Source organism: Fragaria vesca, linkage group LG5, assembly GCF_000184155.1.
Source record: "Fragaria vesca subsp. vesca linkage group LG5, FraVesHawaii_1.0, whole genome shotgun sequence".
Taxonomy (NCBI): domain Eukaryota; kingdom Viridiplantae; phylum Streptophyta; class Magnoliopsida; order Rosales; family Rosaceae; genus Fragaria; species Fragaria vesca.
The window spans coordinates 10,165,127-10,187,987 of record NC_020495.1 but is presented as its reverse complement, the minus strand read 5'-3'; the positions used below and the strand labels follow the sequence as shown (position 1 = coordinate 10,187,987).

General features: G+C 38.3%; 4 protein-coding genes across 4 annotated transcripts; all 4 read right to left on the bottom strand.

The window, feature by feature from the left end:
* Positions 1 to 1,161: 1,161 nt before the first annotated feature.
* On the bottom strand, positions 1,162 to 3,829 carry LOC101310607. The gene is made up of 11 exons (XM_004299491.1): positions 3,735 to 3,829; positions 3,572 to 3,646; positions 3,423 to 3,492; positions 3,130 to 3,197; positions 2,874 to 2,935; positions 2,688 to 2,769; positions 2,354 to 2,587; positions 1,926 to 2,054; positions 1,742 to 1,803; positions 1,538 to 1,654; positions 1,162 to 1,395 (listed from the first exon to the last, which is right to left on the bottom strand). Exons 2-11 carry the CDS (start codon positions 3,620 to 3,622, stop codon positions 1,347 to 1,349), a joined length of 924 nt encoding a protein of 307 aa, XP_004299539.1. The 5' UTR covers positions 3,623 to 3,646; positions 3,735 to 3,829; the 3' UTR covers positions 1,162 to 1,346.
* A 493-nt stretch (positions 3,830 to 4,322) lies between these two features.
* On the bottom strand, positions 4,323 to 5,370 carry LOC101310317 (peptidyl-prolyl cis-trans isomerase FKBP17-2, chloroplastic-like). The gene is made up of 3 exons (XM_004299490.1): positions 4,968 to 5,370; positions 4,822 to 4,866; positions 4,323 to 4,712 (listed from the first exon to the last, which is right to left on the bottom strand). Exons 1-3 carry the CDS (start codon positions 5,321 to 5,323, stop codon positions 4,355 to 4,357), a joined length of 759 nt encoding a protein of 252 aa, XP_004299538.1. The 5' UTR covers positions 5,324 to 5,370; the 3' UTR covers positions 4,323 to 4,354.
* Positions 5,371 to 5,623: 253 nt separating this feature from the next.
* Positions 5,624 to 13,310, bottom strand: LOC101310026 (serine/threonine-protein kinase EDR1-like). Its single transcript, XM_004299489.1, has 13 exons — positions 12,374 to 13,310; positions 10,759 to 11,196; positions 10,307 to 10,410; positions 8,637 to 9,901; positions 8,499 to 8,539; positions 8,060 to 8,128; positions 7,812 to 7,912; positions 7,162 to 7,240; positions 6,968 to 7,066; positions 6,808 to 6,876; positions 6,425 to 6,474; positions 6,150 to 6,326; positions 5,624 to 6,007 (listed from the first exon to the last, which is right to left on the bottom strand). Exons 1-13 carry the CDS (start codon positions 12,872 to 12,874, stop codon positions 5,896 to 5,898), a joined length of 3,105 nt encoding a protein of 1,034 aa, XP_004299537.1. The 5' UTR covers positions 12,875 to 13,310; the 3' UTR covers positions 5,624 to 5,895.
* Positions 13,311 to 18,637: 5,327 nt separating this feature from the next.
* Positions 18,638 to 21,516, bottom strand: LOC101294766. Its single transcript, XM_004301207.1, has 5 exons — positions 21,352 to 21,516; positions 20,454 to 21,272; positions 20,136 to 20,330; positions 19,127 to 19,207; positions 18,638 to 19,031 (listed from the first exon to the last, which is right to left on the bottom strand). The coding sequence occupies exons 1-5, from the start codon at positions 21,514 to 21,516 to the stop codon at positions 18,870 to 18,872; spliced, it is 1,422 nt and encodes a 473-aa protein (XP_004301255.1). The 3' UTR covers positions 18,638 to 18,869.
* Between the last annotated feature and the right edge of the window lie 1,345 nt (positions 21,517 to 22,861).

Below are 22,861 nucleotides of genomic sequence, written 5' to 3'. Positions count from 1 at the left end.
CGGATCTTTAATTATATACTTTTAAGCTTCATTCGGTTTTTATATTGAACATTTAGAGATAGATGCTCATCTTTTACGTAGAAAATAATATTGTCTAAGCAGGGAAAAAATTAAACCTTTTTAATTGCTTATTCAAACAATTGAATCATTTTTCATTTTGCAATAGTTCATCCTTTTTTTTTTTATTCTTTTTTTTATCAATAATTCATCCTATTGCTCTAGCGTATCTGTCTCAATATTCACAAAGTATAATCACGCCAAGTTAGCTAGCTATAAACTGCTGAGTGCATGTGGTTAATCACTTTAACTAAAAACCCACAGCACATGCATATATGCCTTTTCCTTGTTTAAAGTATTTGGCCTTTCGGTTCCACAAAAGCTTCCCAAAGAATGTTACAAGAGTATTCGCCAAAAAAAAAAAAAAAAGAAATGTTACAAGAGTGGATCACCAAATCACGTTTTCAGTTTAAGAAGCCGGTGAGAACCAGTAGAACTAGTAAGCACGTACCTCACAAGTCGATCACCAAATCACATTTTCAGTATCGGACGCCGGTAAGAACCGGTCATAGGAATGTGCTTGCCCAGATGGTGAGAAAGAAGGTTTTCATGAGCTCAAGGCAGGTCGTTGAACTCTGACTCAATGTAGACGGATATATGACCATTAATTGTTGATCAAGTCACCTTCTTCCTCATTAATATTAATGATTTTATGGCCTTCAATATCATCTACAATCAATCATAAGAAAACAAAAATAGAAACTTGTCTGTTTTCTCATAGTTTGATTACTAGTGTTGATTGAGGCTAAAGAACTATGATACCTCAGAATAAGGTGGGTGATTCTGGGGTTTGTTTGGACCTAGCAATTAGTTCCCTGAGCCTTCTGATACTGCTACTGGTGAAGTTCCTGCTGCATGCCTCTTGTTCCAAATATGTTTCCTCTGCTTTCTTTCTTTCTTGATATTGTAGTTCTGATTAACTTCTGGTATATGGATAAATAATCATCGATTTAGAGCACAATTAGGTTCACAAAAGATGTGCTCGGGCTTCAGTTGTCCTGCATTCACACCCCACATGAAAAGCATTGTATAATTGTCTGCAAAGCTTTGCAGCTTGTTTTGTAAATGAATAGCGTTCGTTCAGAAACTGCACTTATATAGAAGCAAATCAATTGGTAAAATATAAGTTACCGTTAGCCACACTTATTACTAATGAAGTTATGAATAGTCAAATACAAATATCGTATTTCACTCAAATATAGTTTCCTCACAGAAGAACAAAGGAAAGAGTACAACAACAATTGTTGGGAATTCAAAGTATACAAAATAATCATCTTGGTCCTACGTTCCTAACCAATCTTCAATTCGTCGCTTTTTTCTACAGGGTTTGTTCTACACCTTGCAAGAAAAGTAAATGAGGTCAAACAACTATTTGGCAAATGAAAAATTAACTAGGATTGCCAAAAAAAAATTAAAAATTACTGTATATAGGATATGCTTCCAAGAAAAATTAATACTTCTTGACAGATTGTAGCCTCACCAGTTAGGTGGTTCTTGAGGAAGATTACGACTATACAGGGGAAACTCAAAGAGAAAAGTTGCTTTGAACCACGAGGGCAAGTTCTTGTACACGACAGGAGGTAGCGGAACAAGAGGGCTGAAACAGAAAATGCTGGTCACAGTTACTACAAATTCGTGCCTAGGAAAACTATATACCAATTACCAAAGAGAAGCTAATATTAACCTGGTTGATCTTTTATAGAGCCTATATGCATCCACATTTCCAAACTTCTTATCTGCAGATTCCTGTTATTGGTCAAGCATATAGCACTAGTAAGTCCTTGACTAACATTTTTTTTTTTTTTTTTTTGAGAAGAGTGTTCTTGACTAACATAGTTTTGCAATAAGTTCAGAAGAAAGAAGCAAACCTCAAGCAATGGTATGCCACTGAGGAAAAGAAGCAACAATGTGAGAAAGATTGGCCCAAGAATTACCAGCCACTCTGCACCATCCAATACAGGGGTGGAAGCCACAAATACTCCCCACCAAAGGAATATCTGAGCACAAAACTTACCAATGTTATCTTTGACAGCTTGAAACAATAGAAACTACATTACAATTTGTTGGATGAATAATGATGGCAGATAGATGCAGAACTGTCATGGAAACAGCAACCAAAGTGATACTATATCTACAAAAGAATCATCAATTTCTATACACATGTGCACGACGTTCATGCGGTCATATTCAGGGTACTAAAATGTTCAATGCAAGAGCTGCATACTATTGAAGTAACATTAAATGGTAAGTGTGGCATCATTTTCAAAAAGTGCATTAACTGACATCAGAATACTACCTCACCAAAATAATTTGGATGCCGAGTGTATTTCCATAGTCCAACATTGCACCACTTTCCCCTATTTTCAGGAGAATTTTTGAACACCAACTTTTGCTGATCAGCTGTAGCTTCAACCAAAAAACCCACAGACCACATAATCCATCCAATAAAGTCCGCAGCTTGGAGAGATGGTGTTTTGTTGCTTGAATTAACCACTGTTACAGGTAAACTCACAGTCCATACCCAGACAGCCTGCACAACATTTTGACTAGTTTTGGAATCAAATACCTCACAGAACAAGAAAGACACAACTATGTGTATTGAACCCTGAAATCAAAGCGAGCTACAAAACCTGAAATATCCAGAATACTGCTAGTTTTCCAAGATTAGCTCGCATTTCATCAAAACGTCGATCCTCCCCCCATTGCAAAATTCTGATCACAAAATACATTTTAAAATTGAATAATTGCACGCAAATGGTTGTGATATTAGATTTAATATGATGTATTCTTTTATATCAAATGCATATTGATTCTACCTCGTCAGGAGAAACAGTCCCAGACGAAGACCCCATAGTACCACAAGCAAACTCAACACTACCTGAGATGAAAAACAAGTAGAACTGCAAAGTCAGTACCACGGTATCATAAATATACTAAAGCAACAGCTCAAGATAGTAATTTCATCAGCTTCTACAGTGACTATGTAGCATATCCACACACATGGACTTGCTCCTTCTTTTACCAAATTAAACATTTAACACTGAAAATACTTAAATACAGAACAGATAGTACCTGTCTGAAATGCCATGAGCCCTTGACCACCAGGGTGAGTATTGCAAGTATAACAAAATTGGTACTTCCTGGAAGAACAAACACCAAAAATGCATAAAAATTCATACTTTTCTTGACAAACAAACAACCCAATAATTTCTTCTTAGTATTACTATCTCTGTTTCATTTCCACCTTGGGCCAATATAAACTTAATTTCCCAATTCTCACAACAACAAAAAAAGACATGTACTTTCTAAAGAATCCAAACTTCCTCAGCAAATAAACATCAAAACTTTCAAGAAATGAGTATTACCGGCAAAGTCAGTGACTTTATCGAACTTGAGAAGCGCAGTGATTACGAAGAACAACCCCTGATATGCCACCTTCAACAAAACAACACCAAAAACTCAGATATTTTGTGACAGAAAATGAAACCCATTACAGAAAGAAACGTAAACTTACAGTGACAATGGCAGTGAGAGCCAAGAAATGGGAGTCCAAAGCTGTTCCCATGAAAGCGTTCTGGGTTTTTCTTCGCTGAGAAATCAAAGTGTTACGGGCTCTTGGGAAATTGTCTTATAGAGAGACTGGAGTGTGTGGCTGCAATTTTAACACCGTTACTTACCACGACCAGAAGCTTGTTGTGCCTGTGGGGCCCGTTGCGTAAATATGAAGGGAGGAGCTAACAGGAGTAAACGGAGAGAAGTACGACTGGTTCCAGTTCGATCTCCTACTTTGTTGAGATTCTTTGCCGCCTATTGGGTCAATAGAACACAAAGGATGATACCTTGAGACATATGACCAAATATTTTGTTTAGTCTTTAAGCTCAAAATTTTTCGTGTGGAAAACCGGAGATATTTTTAGTTTTTAGCCGTGAGGTGGACATACCACATAACAAGATCGCTCTATTGAAAACCTTTTTTTTTGGTGAGAGAGATCAGAATCAAGAATGTGTGACATGATACAAGTTACGAGTAGGGATAAAGATCTCACATTCTCATATTGAAATACTAACAAGTGTTCATAATAATGATAAACACAAGTGTTGATGTCTGATACTAACTCACTAAAACTAAGATGGGTAAACTCTAGAACAAAATTGCGATGCATGATCCGGATTTACTGTTTTTTTTACTTATTCAATGGTATACACTCATGTTGCAATTGCGGAAGAGAATTAAAAGATGTGAACATAATCAAGACATGATCAAGCGATTAGACATATTTTTTGAAGACAAAAATCGTTATGCTGGTGCAATTGAGACTCTTTCAATCTCAATGGTATACACTAGAGTTGCAGAAGGAGGAACTTGCAGACCAGGGCCTAAATCTGCACCATTTTCTCCAAACCCCAAGTTTGGAGGAACTATTACTCTTCTTTTACCCCCAGCCTTCATTGATCTCAGCACATATTCTATCCCTTCACATAGTCCTTTGCTGTAAGGCCTAGACCCCATTACTAGAGCCAAAGGCCTCTTCTTGTCATTCTCAATTGTATTCACAAAGACTTGCCCACTGCCTGCTACCTCCCCTTTGAGCTCAATCACCACCAAGTCTCCTGCCCTCGGAGTTGCCCCACCGCCTACTCTCAAATCGTAGTATCTAACACACACAAAATGTAAGGAAATGATAACTAAGGAACAACATCTTTTGTTTTGGTTGAAATCAAAGAAGGAGATTATGCAGCTCAAATGTGGAAAGCATGTTGTACCTTATGCCATTAGGCAATACTACCTCTTCTTCTTTATCAACATTTCTGCAAAACACATTGTATGGTCACTAGAACTGTTACATACAGGACTGTATGTAACCTAGGAAAAAGTTGCATTTCAAGTAACATTAACTCATGAAATTGACCTTGTCTTGGCTTCTTGTTCAGAGACTTCAAGGCGGGTCTTAACCTGTTCAGAGACTACACCAACTGCTAGAAAGGTAGCCCAGGCGAGGCCAGCTCCAAGCCCGAACCGCCTGGTTAAGCTTGAAGCTATCCAATCTGTAGAGTCAGCCTTTGTCTTGGAGGGCTTTTGTTGCTCCACTTTTACTGAGACAGGCTTTTGCTGCTCAGATGATGAAGCTGTACTTTGAAGTGGTGTTGGAGGGTTTGGTTGTGAAGGAAGATTTGGTGGAGTAGGAGGTGTTTGTGACGAGGCAAAGTGGTTTGGTCTTGTTAAGGTGCGGGAGAGAAATGGTGAAGAACCAGAGAAGGCAGCCATTATAGGACGATGATGGTGATAAAATCTTGATGAAATGCAATATTTCTTGCCTCAAGTAGCTCTTGGTCCCTACCTTATCCTTGTATGTGATGGTACTTGAAATGGTGGGTTGCCTTTTTTCGGTTTTTATAGAACCTGTTTGGCTGCATACAGATCTTTAAGAATGATGCCTTCATTTCAGTTTTCACCACACAGTTCATATTAGCCAGCATGTGTAGCAGTGAACTGGATTGCTTATGTCAAACTGTCAAGACCGCCTCTTTGGCCTTGTATTCACTATTCAGTTCAGGGAACACTGAGGACACCGGAAACTCAAAACATTGATAACAACTTGCCAATGAATTCTTTACAAACAAATGTACAACATTGCGAATGGCCGCAAGTGTTACGAATGCAGAAACAAAGAGGAAACCAAAAGGAGAAACGAAAATTACAATTTCAAATCGAGTGTGTATGTTAGGTTGTGATCTTCGATCACCAACTTTGCCTCCATCCATATTTTGGATTGGAAATGAGCCAAGATTCCGTGGAGGTGTATATTTACTATTGTGGCCAGCTGTACCTTCTGTAACTCAGGATGGCCTTTGTGCAGTAGATCTAGGCACTGCAGAGCTACTTACAGGCTTCTGTAATGGCTTCAGGATAGCCATGATCTCAGCAAATGAGGGTCTCAATTTTGGATCTCTGCAGTGTTAATTAGGTTAAATATTAGCTTCATTAACCTGCCTAATTACACATCGGAATTGATTTACGACTGATGGACTGCAATTATCAATAGTACGAATGTAACTCGGCCTGAACAAATAAGCAGGCAATGTATACTCACGTCTGCCAGCATCTCTTAATAAGATCTCCAATTGCAGGATCAATATCATTTGGAATATCAAGACGACGATGTTGAAATCCAACTGCACCAACAACTTGCATTGGGTTCATTCCTCCCCACGGCTGTTGCATTGTAGAGAGCTCCCACAATATGACCCCATAGCTATAAACATCACACCTGCACATCAAACCACATTTTTATGTTTATCCTACAACTCTGCCATCGGCTACACATTATGAACTAAATAAAATGTTGGTGGGGAAAAATAGCCATACTTTTCATCTGAAGGTTCATTTCTTAGCACTTCTGGAGCCATCCATTCCGCCTGAAGGAGAATTATACAATCTGAGCTTAGTGAAAGGCCTAGCTTGAAAGGCATGGAGAGAAGTGCATGTGTATTCATTAAAGATGGTGGAAGGATGAAAGAATTTAAACAATATTATTCAGATATCCCCAGAACTACATGACTGATCAAATTGACATCTTCCAGATGCATTCTTTATGATTATATTCATCACTGACTTTACTAGTCAAACATTTGCAACACCAGTCATGACAGAAACACAGTATATGAATAGTGTAAACAGAACAGGTAGAGAAAATCCAAATTCATGGCTTGAGAACTATGTTGAGACCAAAGTTGCTGGGTGCAGCTTACCGTCCCTGCAGTGGACCTCGAGGAGAGAAATGTGCTGTTCTTCATTCTTGATAATCCAAAATCACAGACCTGATAATAGGTAGAAAATACCCTGTCATATTAGGTTATGAAGGAACAGTAACTCTGTTCAATAATCTCGCTAAACATAAAAGACAACCACCTTAACGACCCAATTCTTATCCACGAGAAGGTTTGGAGACTTCAAATCACGGTGTACTATTACAGGAGTGCAGTTATGCAAGTAATTCATTCCCCGAGCCTGAATACTCAACATTAAAAAGACAGAATTTATGATAAATAAAGTTACCAACAACAAAAAAGAAAAAGAAAAAAAGGCGAGGACAAGAATCTTACAGCATCAAGAGCCATCCTCAAGCGTCTTCGCTCATCTAATTGATTGTTAGGCCGGTGTAATAGCCTATATAAACTACCTCTGCAAAATATAACTTATGCTTCAAGTTTCCATGCAAAATTGTTCACAAATCATGCAAAATAACTAACATAATAACATTAAAGCTCAAAATAATATAGTATATTACAGCACAAAAGACAAAATTAAGGTTGTGCTTTATAGCAGCCAGCTGACTCAACATCAGAAAAGAAAAAGGTACATGTGTTTTGACCAAAGCATGTTAATTCTGCCACTGAAGATGAGCCTTATAAGGCAACCTCACTGGGGACAAGGAGTACAGCGGTCTTCAGATTCAATAGTTCACTTTAGAGAATGTTAATTGTTATTGATCGCTCCACATGAAACTATAAAGACGAAATATTACTCTTTCTTTTTTCTTTTTTCTTTCTCTTTTGCTTGGTAAAAATACTAATGCTCCTAGCAAGTTTTATTTCTCAAGGAAAAGGAGATACTTGTAGTCATTTCTAATTAAGAATAAAAACCTTTAGTCTCAGAAATATCTATAAAACTTGTGTTGATACTTGATTCCATAAAATAATGCTGGGAGTTTTAAATTAACAGAAAAGAAAATACAAAAGTCCAGCATGGATACCTTGGAAGAAATTCTGTAACAATGGAAAGATTTGGAGCACGAGTTATGGCTCCCATGAAGAGAACAACATTGGGATGTCTGAGTCTCTTCATTATTCGAACCTTGAAAATTGAACAAATAATCTCTTATAGACAAAATTTAACAATAACAAGGTAAATATAAAGGTTATCTGATTTAGGAGATAGATGCCATTAAGATTAAAGAGAACACAAAAGAGCACAGGAAAGGGTGAAGACTGCTGCTTGTACCTCACTTCTGAATTCATCAAGTGATTCACCCAAAAGCTCTTGATCTAGAAACCTCTTCACAGCAACCTCCTGTGAAACCAGACAGTGAAAATAAGCTAGACATACTTACTTAGAAAATATGTTCAACATCACAGCATATGGACACAAAAGACAAAGAGGACACTGAAACGTAGCAGAGCAGTTGATTGTCCGGTAGAAAAGGTTTATATATAAGATTGAGGAGATGTTTCCTTCTTGATCGACATTAACACCTTCTAATGTGAAACTTAAGATAAAAATTTGGTGTGATACAGTTCTGGTATCATTACTAAAAGGTTTTCCTATTTGCCATTTCATATGATCTGATGGCAGGAAAAAAAAAAAAAATTAAGCGCCAAAAAGATTAAAAGGATGAGACACATATAGACAATACCACAAGGGCTAGCATTTGGAAACTTACCGTCCCATGCCAGTCTCCATGATAGACCTCCCCATATGATCCTGGAGTGAAAAGAGGTACGTGAAGACATGATATTGGAAAACCATTTATAAATGACAAGAAGTGCATAATCTAATAGCATAAGGCACAGGTCAGTACCAAGTCCAATTCGTTCGCCCAAGGTGATTTCCTCCCATGGAATCTCGCAATCTGCTACATCATCACCAATGTCAGATTTTGTACTTTCGTTACCTGTCGATTGATCTGAGACTCTCTCGCCTTCTGAGATAACTCCTGAAGCATCATGATCACGGTCCCCACTGCCACGTGGTACGTTACCAGAACCTTCTGCATCCCCATCACTTTTTGTTCCCTGCTCATACTGCTTGCTGACAGCTGCAGTTGTTGCAACCACTGCTGCAGCACTAGCAGTCACAGCAGCTGCTACAGGAAGTTCAATATTTGAGTCAGCACTTGACTTTGCTACTGCAACTACCATGGAAGATGCAACAACAGCTGCTGCGGCCGCCGCTGCTGCAGCAACCGGGACACTTTTTGTATATTTAACTGGAGTTACTTCAGACTGTGATGAGATATTCTGGCCAGTTACTTCCCTGGTATCAAGTGGTAGGCTGATCCCTAAACCTTCCACAGGCTTAAGATGCTCTGGTTGACCTGAGGAACTAGCTTTAGAATGCACCCTGTGCTGAGGTAGTGGAGGCAAAAAGTGAGCCGCACTGGTATCATCTTGACCTTTACTCTTTCTCATTTCAAACCTCTCCTTATGTGCTCCCGTATCTTCTGTCCGGGGCTTGGTCTCAACTGTCGATACATCTAAGTGTTCTGAATATATTTCTGTAAACAAGTTTCTAGGAGCAACAACACCACTTTCGAGTAACACATCATGAAGTTTTTGAGCTAAATTTGGATTCTCTTTGGCAGCAACAATCATGTATTGTGAAACATCCTTAACTTTCATTCTCCGAACCGCAGGGGAGCTAACACCTTCGGTCCATGACGGAGATCTTGCATGTGTATAATTTGGCCTTCCTGGAAGTTCTTGCACCAGCGCCTTCTCCACATTAGAGAAGTATCTCAAATCATCTGAAGGTATCTTGGATTCCTCAGATTCAGTTGGTCTGGGTAAATTTTCATGAGAATTTGGGGCTTCGCTCTCTTCAGATTCCCTTTCTGCAGAAGCATAATTACTTAACCTGGATTTTCGGTCTAATGTCCCAAAGTCTGAATGTTCTTCAAATGAACTTCCAACTCCACTACTGGAGGAGGCTACATGAGAAGAAGAATCAATGTCTCTAGACAAAGGACTGGCAGGAAAGTAAGGTTCATCATATTCTATATGTGATCCAGCTTCATCAGATGGAATAAGTGTGCCAGGGTCAGCCATCAGATCAACAATATACTCCCTGAAATTCACATTGTACACACCTTCAAAAACAAATTAAGATTCTGCAATGTCAAATGAGAAAATCACAAAGGTAAAAAAACAATGGCCTGAGAAAAGTTTCGGCAATATTTGGTAATAGAATTCAATCTATGCTTAAGCTCTACTGTGCAGTCCTAGAACACAATATAAAAATAAACCGTCAGAGAGTTCTTGTCCGTAAAGATTTTGAATTTACTCTAAAGAATCTTGAATAAATATCACGAACGAATTCCTAGGATACCCATAAGCACACTTATCTACATGCAGAATCATATGTTAACAACAGACAATAAAGACCAAAACTCCACCCTTTTTAGAGAAGGAAAAGAAAAAGGCGCAACCATACTCTACTCACCAAATATAATAAACTTGTAAAAGAAGTTACCTTCCATCATCAATCTTTACAAAGTTCATTGCTACATCGTTGGAACCCGTGTATTGTTGTCCTTTCACCAACCGGCATGGGATGCCAACACTATCAGCCAAAGCCTAGTTAACCACACAAAAAACAACAGGTTCAGTGATAAATAAGCCAGTAATGCAAGAACACAACATGAAAAACTAGGAGACAAGCAGATAAGCAAGATGTATGAAGGAATCAAGCATATACTTGCAGCTCTATTTCATTTTTCCAAAAGGCAATAGATACTACTATCAAAATTATCAGTCATAAGATTTAGCTTTTAAGAAATGTTATAAATACCAGAACTTAAAAAGACTATATAACTTGTTATTTAGATTCATAGTTATAATAAAGTGAAGAGACCAGTATAAATAAATAAATAAGAAACTAGGGCCAAACTGGTTTCAAATATGAATAAAATAGAGAACAAGTACCTTGAACAACAATGCACGATGCCGAGCTAATCCTATTGTCAGAGAACCAAGTGGCAAAACCATGCTACCAAGGGTTGTTTTCAGACTCTGACTAAGACTTTGCCAGGCCCTCAACATGTTGTAAGGATTCGCAACTGGTCCACCCATAGAGTTGGCGACTAAGAGGGCAAGTTTTCGCACCAAATTTCTGTTTACAGAAACCAGAGGATCTGAACGTGACTTTACTGCCATTTCTAGCGCCATATGTTCAAGTTTTAATAAATTCGCATCTGCAGCTCTATTGACCAAAACTGCTTCCCAGTTGACACTGTCTGACAGAGCTGTTCCTTGCAGATCGACAAGGGAAGGCATTCTGTCTGAGGTCGACTCCGTCAATATTCCATACAGGTCATAAAAACCATCCATGATCTTATCATCATAACTAAGAGCATTGTAATTCTGTGAAGAATGGACAAATCTATGATATGAGACAGGTTAGAAAGAAAAAATATTACAAAGTGAAGAACAAAATTTAATATATGAACGAGCATCATATACTATGACTCTCAGTTAAAGATCTTCAAATATCAGGGAAATAATAAGAGAAAGTTAACTTCTGCCGATTCTGTTAAATGTTGCCAAGTAAAGCATGGAACAAGTGACTTTGGTTGTAAATATATGTTCAGGAAGGACCTGGTCACAGATAATGCATATTACATAATTCAGTATTGCCTCGGCTGAAAATCAGACTTGAAGTTTAAGAAACCTACATTAAAACACCATGCAATCTAGCTAGCAGCATTCGACAGAAGAACTAGAAGCATCCATTATCAGATCATTTAAAGAAGGAGAGGACCAACGAGTTTCAATATACACATGATCATTTAAAGAAAAAAAGAGCCAATTCCCTAACAAATGTATAGAAGTTGGTGCTGAAATGTCCAAAGTGCAATTGTAAGACAGAAGTTATCACTGCATCATACTCCTTTTGCCATGACATGCTACAAGAGGACCATATATACAAACTGAAAATACAAACAAAAGGGATCTTGTTTTTCACATTGTATTCGGATATGAGCTTTTTAAGGGTCAAATATGTGTAACCAGGTCAATTTAGTCAGGAAATGAATACTCTACTTGATTATGTTCATCTTGATAAACTATCCTGCTTTAGCACTTGTAGATTAAATGATGATACAATTATATACGGCACTGTCGATAGAGACTATCAACAACATAGTGTAAACTGCCAGCAGGTTACTGATATCAACTGTCTGGAGTCTTCATCACACCAAAGGTACTAAAAAGGGTACTTAAAGGACAAGGGTCACAGGAGCAACGATAGTGACACCAATACCTTTACAGACAATATCTCTCAACTGGCAGTGAATGTAAGTAAAGCTTATTGTATACAAGTTTGATAATCTATAGAAACACTAATTATTTCAGTAAACTTTCTGGGCAGATAAAAGGGAAAACAAAGCAGACACCTGATAATGCATATACATTCAAGGACAGAAGACACACCACCAAATAAATTCCTCATTCACTATGAAGGGATCCTGATCAGTTGGTCATTCAATGAACAATACGTCAAATATAAGTCCAATCAGATTGGGAGATGAAGAAACTTTACCCAATAACGATAGGCAATAACTTCAGCTGGGGTATTATCCGGAGCACAAGAGCCTAAGCTAATCTGCTTAACAGCTTCAATCTGAACTGCCTCTGGATCCTCCCTAGCACTCAATTCCAAAGCCAATTGAATCTGATACTCTTCCATTATATCAGCATCCCTTGAAGTACTAGACCCTGAATCACGCCTAGCTGTATCGGAAACAACATCCCCTCCATTCCTACTAACTGCATCAGGTTGTTCAATTCTCTCCCCCCTAGTAACATTTGAAGATGATGGGGGACTAGGGCTCTTTCTATTAGCCACTGAACTGAGCCAACCTGATATCCCAGACAAGTGTTTATGCTCAGAACTCTGCTGGGACCTTGAGTTCAAAAGCCTCTCAGTGTCAGAAGACAACTTATCAATAGCCTTATTGATGCTCTTTGATGAATTAGACCCTTCTGCTGAATCTTCTGATTGGTTGGACATGATATGGAGCTTCTTAAGAAGGTTCTTCATAACTTACTATCATAAGTCACAGTACTGAATGCGAAAAAGATAAAAGTCCGGCCATAAACATCTCCATTGTCTTGGACCAAGCATGAAATCTCAATATCCCAATATCACCAACAAGTTCCAAAGTGATTCCAAAAAAAAAAAAGCCTCTTTCTTTGAACCCTCATCACACCTTTAAAGGGTTTAAACCCCACAACTGACCCCCAAAAACCCACCCATCATCTCCAAAAGCCATAAACCCCCATTCCAAGCAAATCCCAGCAAAGCTTTACCAGTACCAAGGACACCCAGATGGCTGAAATTGGAACAAACCCCCACTATTGGGGTTTTACTCCCACAACCAGAACATGCAAAAAATAGCAAAACACCTCACAACTATATATCAAAGCTCAAAACTTTGATCCTTGCTTGCCTCCAATAACCACAGCACCCAAATTTCTGATATGAATGAATGGATCTTACTTGGTCTTCAGGAGAGACATGGGAAAGAGAGAAGGGTGTGAGCAAATGGTATAGTTTGAACCCAAAGAAAAAAATTTGAAAGAAAAGAAAAATAGGGGGCAGGTAAAAGAAGAGCAGCAGAAGACAGCAAAGACCAGCAAGTGGGAAGAGAGAGAGTAGGACCTCCAAGAATGACCCACTTGTTTGATTTGCGAGCAAATAGAGAGAGAGGCTTTTCAAGAATTTTCAGTCCCATAAAAAAAAGGAGGTTAAAAATTGGTGGGAAACACAAACACACACACAGCCAACTGATCACTGGCTCACACCAACACAGTGAACACACTATCTATTGTATGGAAGTCTCTCAGTCTCTCTCATTCTTTCAATCTCAGAGTCTCAGTGAATCCTAGAAACAAAAAAGGGTGGTGGCAGCAATTGGAAATTTGTGGTAAAGAGTTAAAATATCTGGCAGAGATGTAAAAGAATATAGAGTCAACAAGTCTTTGCTATTTCAAGCAAAATTTGTTGCTTTCCGGTTATGATAAACCGTTGCTTTTGTAAAACTAGACGACAAAACCAGTAGTGAGACTAGCACACAAACGATATAACACAGAAGTTAGAACCTCCATGAATTATTGACGGTGTTATTGTTGTAGAAGTAGTAGTAGTAGTAGTAGCCGGCCTTTTTATTCGACGGCTGCCATTGAATCGGATCTGTCTATTATAAATAACAATGGCTTCTGCACTATTCTAGAATCCATTTATTTCTTCATAAATAATTCTCTTTTTTATTAATGAGGAATTGAGGACCAACCTGCAACCTCCTTATCCTTGTTTATTCTTTTCAAAACGGTTATCCAACAAGGCAACAACCCCATCTTTGTTATTATATGTTGTGGGTCATCAGGTCATTGTGGGATTAAGCTTAATCTGTAGTATTATTGTGAGTTGTGACCTCATTGGAGTGAGGAATGGGGCATCAGTGCATTACCATGCTATGAATATACTAATACGATATTGGATTTCGGCTCTAATAAGTCGAATTCAAAATTTTTCACTTATTTTTTAAAAATAAAAAATAAAATTGCATAAATTCATATTATCAATTTTTTCCTGTAGATCCGGAGTTAGTTTGATCAATAGTTTATGAAGAAATCCACTTCAGTTCACCAGGTGAGTTTTCACCAAGATGACGTGGCAGCATCATAATCTCTCGTTTCAAATGGACTTTTAAACTTAATTGAAACAAAAGGTTATGATACTGCCACGTCACCTTGTTGAAAACTCATCCAATGGACTGAATGGATTTAAAATTTGCCAAAACCACGATATGGGAGAGATGATGTGGCAACGATCTAAACCCACCATCCTTTCTAAACTCTTTCCACAAGTTTAGTGCATGTTTGTATATTTGCTGACTGTCCTCCTCGAATCTAGTTGATGAACAAATCTAGTTTTCTATTCTATACATCTTCGGAATGCAGTTGACCATTAAACGTAAAAGGGAGAGTTCGGATCCATAGCTCCACATTGAAAACAGATGTAAGTGATTAGTTCATACATATGATACAACTATAACACCCCGTGTGATCTCAGATGACGAAAAATTTTATCTACGAAAAAGTTTAACGTAAATTCATTTTTGTAAGAGTTTGATTGGAAAAATATTTGTGTCTAGATTGTATTTCCCGACCATCCAAATCAATCAGAATCGCATTCGTATAAACTGTTTTTAGCCTCCGGATCCACAGTAGTAAATAAAAGACGAAGTGACAAGCATGGCTTGAACTCCTTCCATCTCTATTTTCGTTGTTGTTGTTTAATCAAAATGAGAACGACTTAACATTGCAAATAGTACGTACCTTGCTGTTCCAACTTCAAAGGTCCTCATAGGTCGATCGCTAAATGATTACCGATTGCTGGCTGTCTTGAATATTGACAAACCAAATTAGGTTAAGCCTTTATATGTATATTCTCTCTATCCATCTTAGGATGAGGAAGGAGAAAAAGTTGGAGAAGATCATGATCGCAAAGCTAGTCGATCATCACAACTTGATGAACACCTTTTCTTTTGTCCTGTATTGCATGCAGATGCCCTGTTTAGCAAGGATGTTCATGCGCAGAGCTTCATCAAAAGAAAGAGATCGACGGCATTAATCTTGTTAAACCCTAGCTAGCCTTTTAACAGAAACTAAAAACTGGTGGTTTATAATTAATGTGGAAACGTCAAATCAGCCAAGGTCAGATTCTGTGTAGTCCAAACACATTTTAGGTATTTTAGTAATAAATTTCCTGTGGAGAGACTAGAGAGTGCTTATGAGCCACCAAAATAGAAATAGATGGAAATTAGAAAATTTGGACCCAAAATTGAAAATTCAGGTTTATTTTGTTTGTCTATTCTTCAAAATATTCTGGAGGCCAGGAGGACTGAGAGAAGGTTGATCTGACCCGTTTCGCTGCGTTCAAAAATGGGTTTGCTAGCTCCGAATTCCCCGTGATCCTCAAAGCAGTGTTGATCAAACTCTAAGCACAAAGATACTAACTATATGATAATGGTTAATTTACATTCTGAAATATATATATTAGCTAGGCTTAGGTTCCAGGTTTTTCATCTTAATAAAAAATAATAACGTCTTTTGACTATTTAAAATATTCGAATACATATACAGACAACAAACAAACAAACAAAATAAACAAAATAGATTATGCATGCATGTTCGATCAAGTCTCTGTCTAATTAGTGGAATAGGTCAATGAAAGGTGTGGTTATGTGGTTTTAAATTGCAACCCTCCTGTAGTTATGAAAGAGGTCATTCGTTGGTCATGTACGTACTCATGTGCATTACCTCCCTCTTCGGCAAAATGATTCACATCATTATCATACTCATTTCCTCGATCATCTAATGTGATGAAATCATGCATGGAATACCCGATCGAAATTCATATATTATATATAAGAAAAATGACCATTTGCACAACAACACACATAAACTTATCAACTACTATGTAAGGAAAAAAAAAAAAAAACAATAGACACAAAATACTTTGCATGCATAATATTTCCAAGATCGGGCTAAGTTATGAAATATAAAAGAAGGGAGGCAGACGAACATTGATGAATTGACTATTGATTAAAAAAGAAATTCAAGTGACGACTCAAAAATAAGAAAATTATGGCTAATTTTTTTTAAAAAAAAAAACTAAAACACTTATATGAAATAAATCATAAAGACTAGGAAGAGAAGACACTAAGATACCACATCAAGTATGTTACAAGTTTTTGTTTCTTGCGTATGACATAAAATTGTACAACACCATGTCACAATTGTTTAACATTAAATATCATTATAGTTATAATGAAATGAACTATATCAAAATTTGAATTCACAAGACTGTAATAAACTATCTTGGACGTACGATATTGTTTTGAAAATCATGTTTGAAACCATTAAACAAAAAAAAAAAAAAAAAAAGAAAGACATCATTTTAAGAATTACCGTACAATTATTTTGCGAAAGTTCTATATACAGTCTTTCACAATTTTAACATGTCAAATAAAATTTTCTGTTCAACCCGATTAGTTCAAGAATCATGGGCGGCTTTGGTTGTCTTTTTCCGACTACAAGATTTGCTTTAAATGTAAAAACTAGCTGGAGTTTGTTTTCTTTAAATTAAGATAATTAAACATGGTTGGACTTTGGAGGCGCGTGGAGAACAAATAGCGGCTGCCATAGAGTGGGGAGGGATAGCAGTCATGGCGTTATCCAATCCAAACTCGCAAAGGGAGTTCGGAGTGGAGTTTCCAACACCCATGATCCTGACTGGAAAGGCGACAGCGCGTGGTAAACAGTTGCCTATATATGTGGAGGTTGAGGTGGAGGAGTGGAGGACCAGCTGGTTTTCTCTGCCATTCCATTAACGTGCAAAATTCCCTAGAATATGGCAAAAGAGAAAAAGAAAAGGCTAAAGTGGCAACAAGAGAAGCCAAATTTGAAGAGGGGGAAATGTCGTGCTCAAAACCAAAATTTTCGGTAATTTATTTCTGCAGAAAATGCCTGCACATTTTCTTGGTTTTTGGCCGAGACATTCTCTTTTTCCGACTTTAGTTAATTTGAGTATGCGACTCAATGAAATATGAACATGAGCAGAGAGGTCCATTATTCTATCATTGCAAATTTTGGCCCATATGGAATGCTCTTCCTTGTGAGCCTGCTAGCTCTCCACATTGAAGAGTAACTAGAACCGTTGCAGTTTTGCTCTGATTAGATTCAAACACTACCAAATGAAAAAAGAAGAATATGTTTAGAGCTGTTTCTGTTAACTCATACCAAGAAGAATCAGATGAAACTCATAACAGAAGCACAGCATACCAAGTATCATCAAAGCTACAACAATATAAACATCGAGCATTCCCCATGCCACAAGATTCGGCATGGAATACGCTACACGCTCATTCCATAACACTTTTAAGCCTGCAAACAAGAACCCAGAACGAGGGACCATCTACTTGCAAAATGAGCACCCGACACAAACAAACACTAATTGACCCAAAAAAGAAGAAGACACAAACAAACACTATGGCCCGTTTGGTTTGCTGAATGAAGCATCAGGATCAGGTAAAGAAACTCAACCATTTCTTCATTTCTTGTGTTTGGAATTTGGAAAGAAAATACAATTTTCCATTCAGGAATAGAACATAAAGGGAAATGTAGTTCCTTTCATACCCCAAAATGTTTATATTACCAAACATTGGAAATAGAAAGTTCATAAGATATTTAAATTCCATAATATAGGAAAGAAGAATTATTTTCTTTTCCGCAAATTGAACAAGGCCTAACGATGACGGTAACTGTTTGCCAAACTGTTAAAAGTGACCATCTACTCACATACTAACTACTAACAGCATGCTACTGAAGTTCTGACGGCTGAGGAATGGCAAGCAAGATTTAGAAAGATACAGGGGAAGCATACTGAAACACCTTGTCCCCTACAAAACTGCCTGCTACAGTTGTCCCTCTCCTAATAACATGGAAAACCAACTTTATTTACTTTTCCCCTACCGTTATCTATCCTTAAAGTTCTTCCTTAATTTCAAGAGCTGACCAAATTTTACTACACCTAAATATAATGCAAAATAAACCTTCTCTCTGTGACCACTGCATCTCAAATTACTGTGAAGTATGAAAGATTGCATTTTATTACACCTAAATATAATTCAAAGTAAACCTTCACTCTGACCATGCAGATAATTTTATAACTTTCTCAAAAAATTATATAACTTTCTTAAAGAACCTACCAGCAATTTTAATAAGAACAAAGGCCTGCAAATCTTCTCAACTTGATTATTCTCAAATTGAATAAAAATAACAAATTACAAGGAACAAATAAGTCGTGGGTCATTCTAAAATTGCACAAACAACATACTAAATGGACAAGGTCATCATCTCTACCGATAAAGACAGTTAGTTATGCTAACCTCCTATTCGCTTTACAGACCCTTTTTACCTCATATGTGCTTTTCATCTCACAAACAGGTATAACATAAGCAAAGGTTTTCTCAACTTTGGAGTGCTGGCTGTTCAGTTGCAATAATTAACGGGGCACTCATGTCCATGGTTGCTAGTCCTTCTAATTCTTGGATTGCAGCAGCGGCATCAACTGCGCTTTCATTATTCAAGAAAGGTTTTAGCACACCAACAGCTTGACCCACTCTTGATTGCTGCAAACAACAGAGTAATAGCATGAACAACACTATCATAATAGTCATAACAGTTATGCTGCATATGCAATAGACCTTCAGAATATTCCACTTACAAAGTATTCCAGTTTCCTCTTCAATTCTGCGTTTGCAGCTATATTTGGATCAGGTGCTGCAGTTATTGCCAGTGTTGCATCCTATAATATAACAAATTAGGACAATGGCCATAAATATCAAGTACGTGACAGAAGGAGAACAATAATATTATCATAATACAAGGGGAAAAAATGAAAACAAAAACAAAAGTTGTATATTTAACTTATGAATTGAAATTTGTTTAGCCCTTGTGGTTTGAAGTCGACATTTGTTCAGTTCTTATGATTTTATTTTAATCTGAATAGTCCTTGGAGTCGCGATTTTTCATCCAAATGGTATTTCTGTCACTTTTTTCTGTTAGAATACTGACGTGACCGCTAAAGACATTGTAATTTTTAACGACCACATCAACAATTTAACTGAGAAAATTGACGGAATGACTATTTGGATGAAAAATCGTGACTTTAAGGACTATTCAGATTAAAATAAAACCACAAGGACTGAACATATGTCGACTTCAAACCACAAGGACTATACAGTATTTTACCCTTAAATTATTTTGTTCTCCCTACAACCATATACAAATGTTTTGACATTTTCAGAAGAAGATGAGGTTTCAACTGTCAAACTCAACATGTGCATTGTTAGTAATGAGGTCCTTATCAGACCTTCAAATGTCCCTTTCGTTGACCAACAAATAAATATTTGTCACAAACTACTAAATATCATCAAATTACTACATTTCTTCTTCCTTTGCTGGCTCCCTTCAACATTCCATTCCTTTTTCATTTTTGATACCATCTTAATGTTCATTTCACCAACCAAAAACTACATATATATTTTCTTGTAAATCACTAACAATCTTTAGGTTTACTAAATTTCACAATACTACTGGGAGCTATAATTAACAAAAAAATAAATTAGGTTCACGTAGCTATAGTTTCTCAAAAACAAAAAACTTAAATAATTATGGGAACAACCAATTACAATATTAACAACTAGGAAGATTACTCGAGAGAAGAGGACTACCTTCTTGGGCCTGCCCACAGGCCTTCCACTCCTACTTAACTTGGGGCGGTCCACCCCCGGAACCAGAGGTGGTCTGCCCCGCGGCTTACCAGTGCCCGCAGCCACACCAGAAGACGCAGCAGCCGACTTATCCTTCTTGGGCCGACCTCTGGGCCTCGGTGCAGGCAGTGGCACTACTGAATTGGGCCCGTTGCTCTGCTCAAATGCCCCAATAATAGGCACATTAGTAGCATATGGAATAAACACACTCCTCGGCTCAGCTTTGGAGGGACGCCCTGGTCTCCTCTTCACAAGTCCATTAGGACCCGAAACACTCACCGTCTTGGGTTTGGGAGGACGTCCTGGTCTCTTCTTTGACATCCTAGACCCCGGAGGACGGCCCCTGCCCCTCTTCACTACCGGACTATTATTCTGCACGATCGCAAGGGCTGCCGGAGCTTTACGTGGCCGGCCAGGTCGCTTCTTGGGCACATCTGCCGGCCCCGGAGAAACCACCATGGGCAGAGAATTGGGCTGCTGCTGAGGAATGGGCTCCGGAAAGGTCTGCGGCAGTGTGGGCTGTGGAAAAGATTGGAAATTGGGCGGGACAATGGGGTGCTGGGGAATGGGAATCGGCATTTGCGGAATCGGAATGGGCATCGGAATCGGAATCGGTTGTTGAGGATATGAAATTGAAATTGGCTGCTGAGGAATCGGAAATGAAATTGGCTGCTGAGGAAGCGGAATTGGAATCGGCTGTTGCGGAATGGGAATGGGTTGTTGTAAAATGTGCTGGTGTTGTTGGGGAGCAATCAGCTGTGGCAACTGTTGCTGCATCAGCTGCTGGTGGTCCGGCTTGGGCTTGGGAGGACGGCCTCGGCCACGTGGCTGTGCAGGAGAGGCAGCTGAGGCAGGAGCAGGAGAGTCAATAGGAAAAGGAGGAGGAGCAGCAGCGTCAGATCTGGGAGGACCAGGGATCTTGTAGGACTTCTTGACCATCTCAAGATGACCTGAGTTCTTGAGGCGCTTGAGATGGTGAGTCAACAAGGCTGAGTGAGTAGGTGGGAGGCTCGGGTAGACCTGCTCGATGTACTTAGCTATAGCTCTCCTGCTCGACCCGTCTCTCTCCTTCAACGCTGCTATAGCTGTGTATATCATCTGCAATCCATAAAATCTAAATCAACTACAAACCAACAAATCAAAAAACCTGAGCTCAAGTGAGTGTGCTGAGCGGTACCTCAGCATAAGGAGGGTGGTTGAAAGTAGGGGCGGGAGCGTGAGTTGGGTTGGCAGCTGCATAAGTGATGGGGGCGATGTTGTTGTTAACAGGTTCCACGGTGGTTGGGACGGCGGAGATGGGCGGCGGTGGATAAAGATTGGGAGGAGGAGGAGGTGGGTCCATGGAGGTAAATTTTAGGACTTTGGAAACTTAGGTATTTGAGGGGATAAGTGAAATTCTAGGACTGGGGGACTGGATCGGAGAGAAGCAGACTACAGGGTACAGAGAGGAGAGAATAGAGGATGATGAATTTGATGGGATTGGGGAGGAGCGTGGTGGGGGAAGGTCTAATCCCACCGTTGAAATTGGCTCAGTTTGATGACGCGGACTCTGTCTTTTTCCTCTGTTTTCTTCTTTATTCATAAATATCCGGGTTTTTTACACCAACAGTGTCTGAACTCTTGCGTAACTGACAATATGATACCCGAACTTACAAAGTTATCAAAAAAGTACCCAAACTCAATTTTTAGTATTTATGTCATACATGCGGTTTATTTCCGTCACGTCGCCGTTAACAGTAACCATGTGTGATGCACGTGGGTCTTAAAAAATAAGGGTAAAAATGACTTTTTCACTCCATCAACCCCTAAAATGAATAACTTCGATAATAGAAATTTGATGAAAACTTTTTCTTTACTTTGTTATGTTGACCAAGGATCCTGCTCCAATACATTCCCAGAACAAAACCAAACAAAAATAAATAAATCTTAACATCCTCATTAACACCTATCTCTATTAACACCTATCTGACCACGAAAGCCAAAGACATTTAGATCTTCTTCGTCATTTAGAATTTGGATTTAGGTTCTTCAAAAACAAATCAAAGGTAATTCAAATTACATTTATATACCAACTAACTTTGCTAACAGGCAATCTCTCGAAATCCATCACCAAATCCAACTTATTCATGTACATCTTAAACCCACCAAGAACCCAAAAAAAATAAACAATGAAAAAAAAGAAAGAATATCTAGCAATCTTTCAAGTCTTGCACCCATTTATGTTCAACTTCTTAAACCCAGCAAAACCATTATGATACCAACTTTCTCTCTCAAGAGTTTCCATCAACTAGTAAGAACTTAGAAAAAAAAAAAAATCGATCAATCAAAAACTCAAAACAACAAAAATAATTAGATTTGATTAATAAATTTGTTATAACTCCATTCAAGGTTGGTGCCACATCATTAGAAGTAACCCATTTGAAAGAAAACCAATTGAGAGAAGACCCAGAAGAGTATTGGTGATGGATTTGAACTTCAATTTGGAAGAAATTAACCGATTTGAAGGAAACCAAGACTTAAGAGGGTATTTTGTACCCGTTCAACCTTTCTCATCTGTGTGCAGAACTTGGACAAGAGGGAATATAGGGGTGAGAGACATATGGTGCTTCAATGGGTGACGGAAATGGAAGAACTATATGAGCAGGAGTTGCATGAAGTTGNGAGAGAGAGNGAGAGAGGAGAGAGAG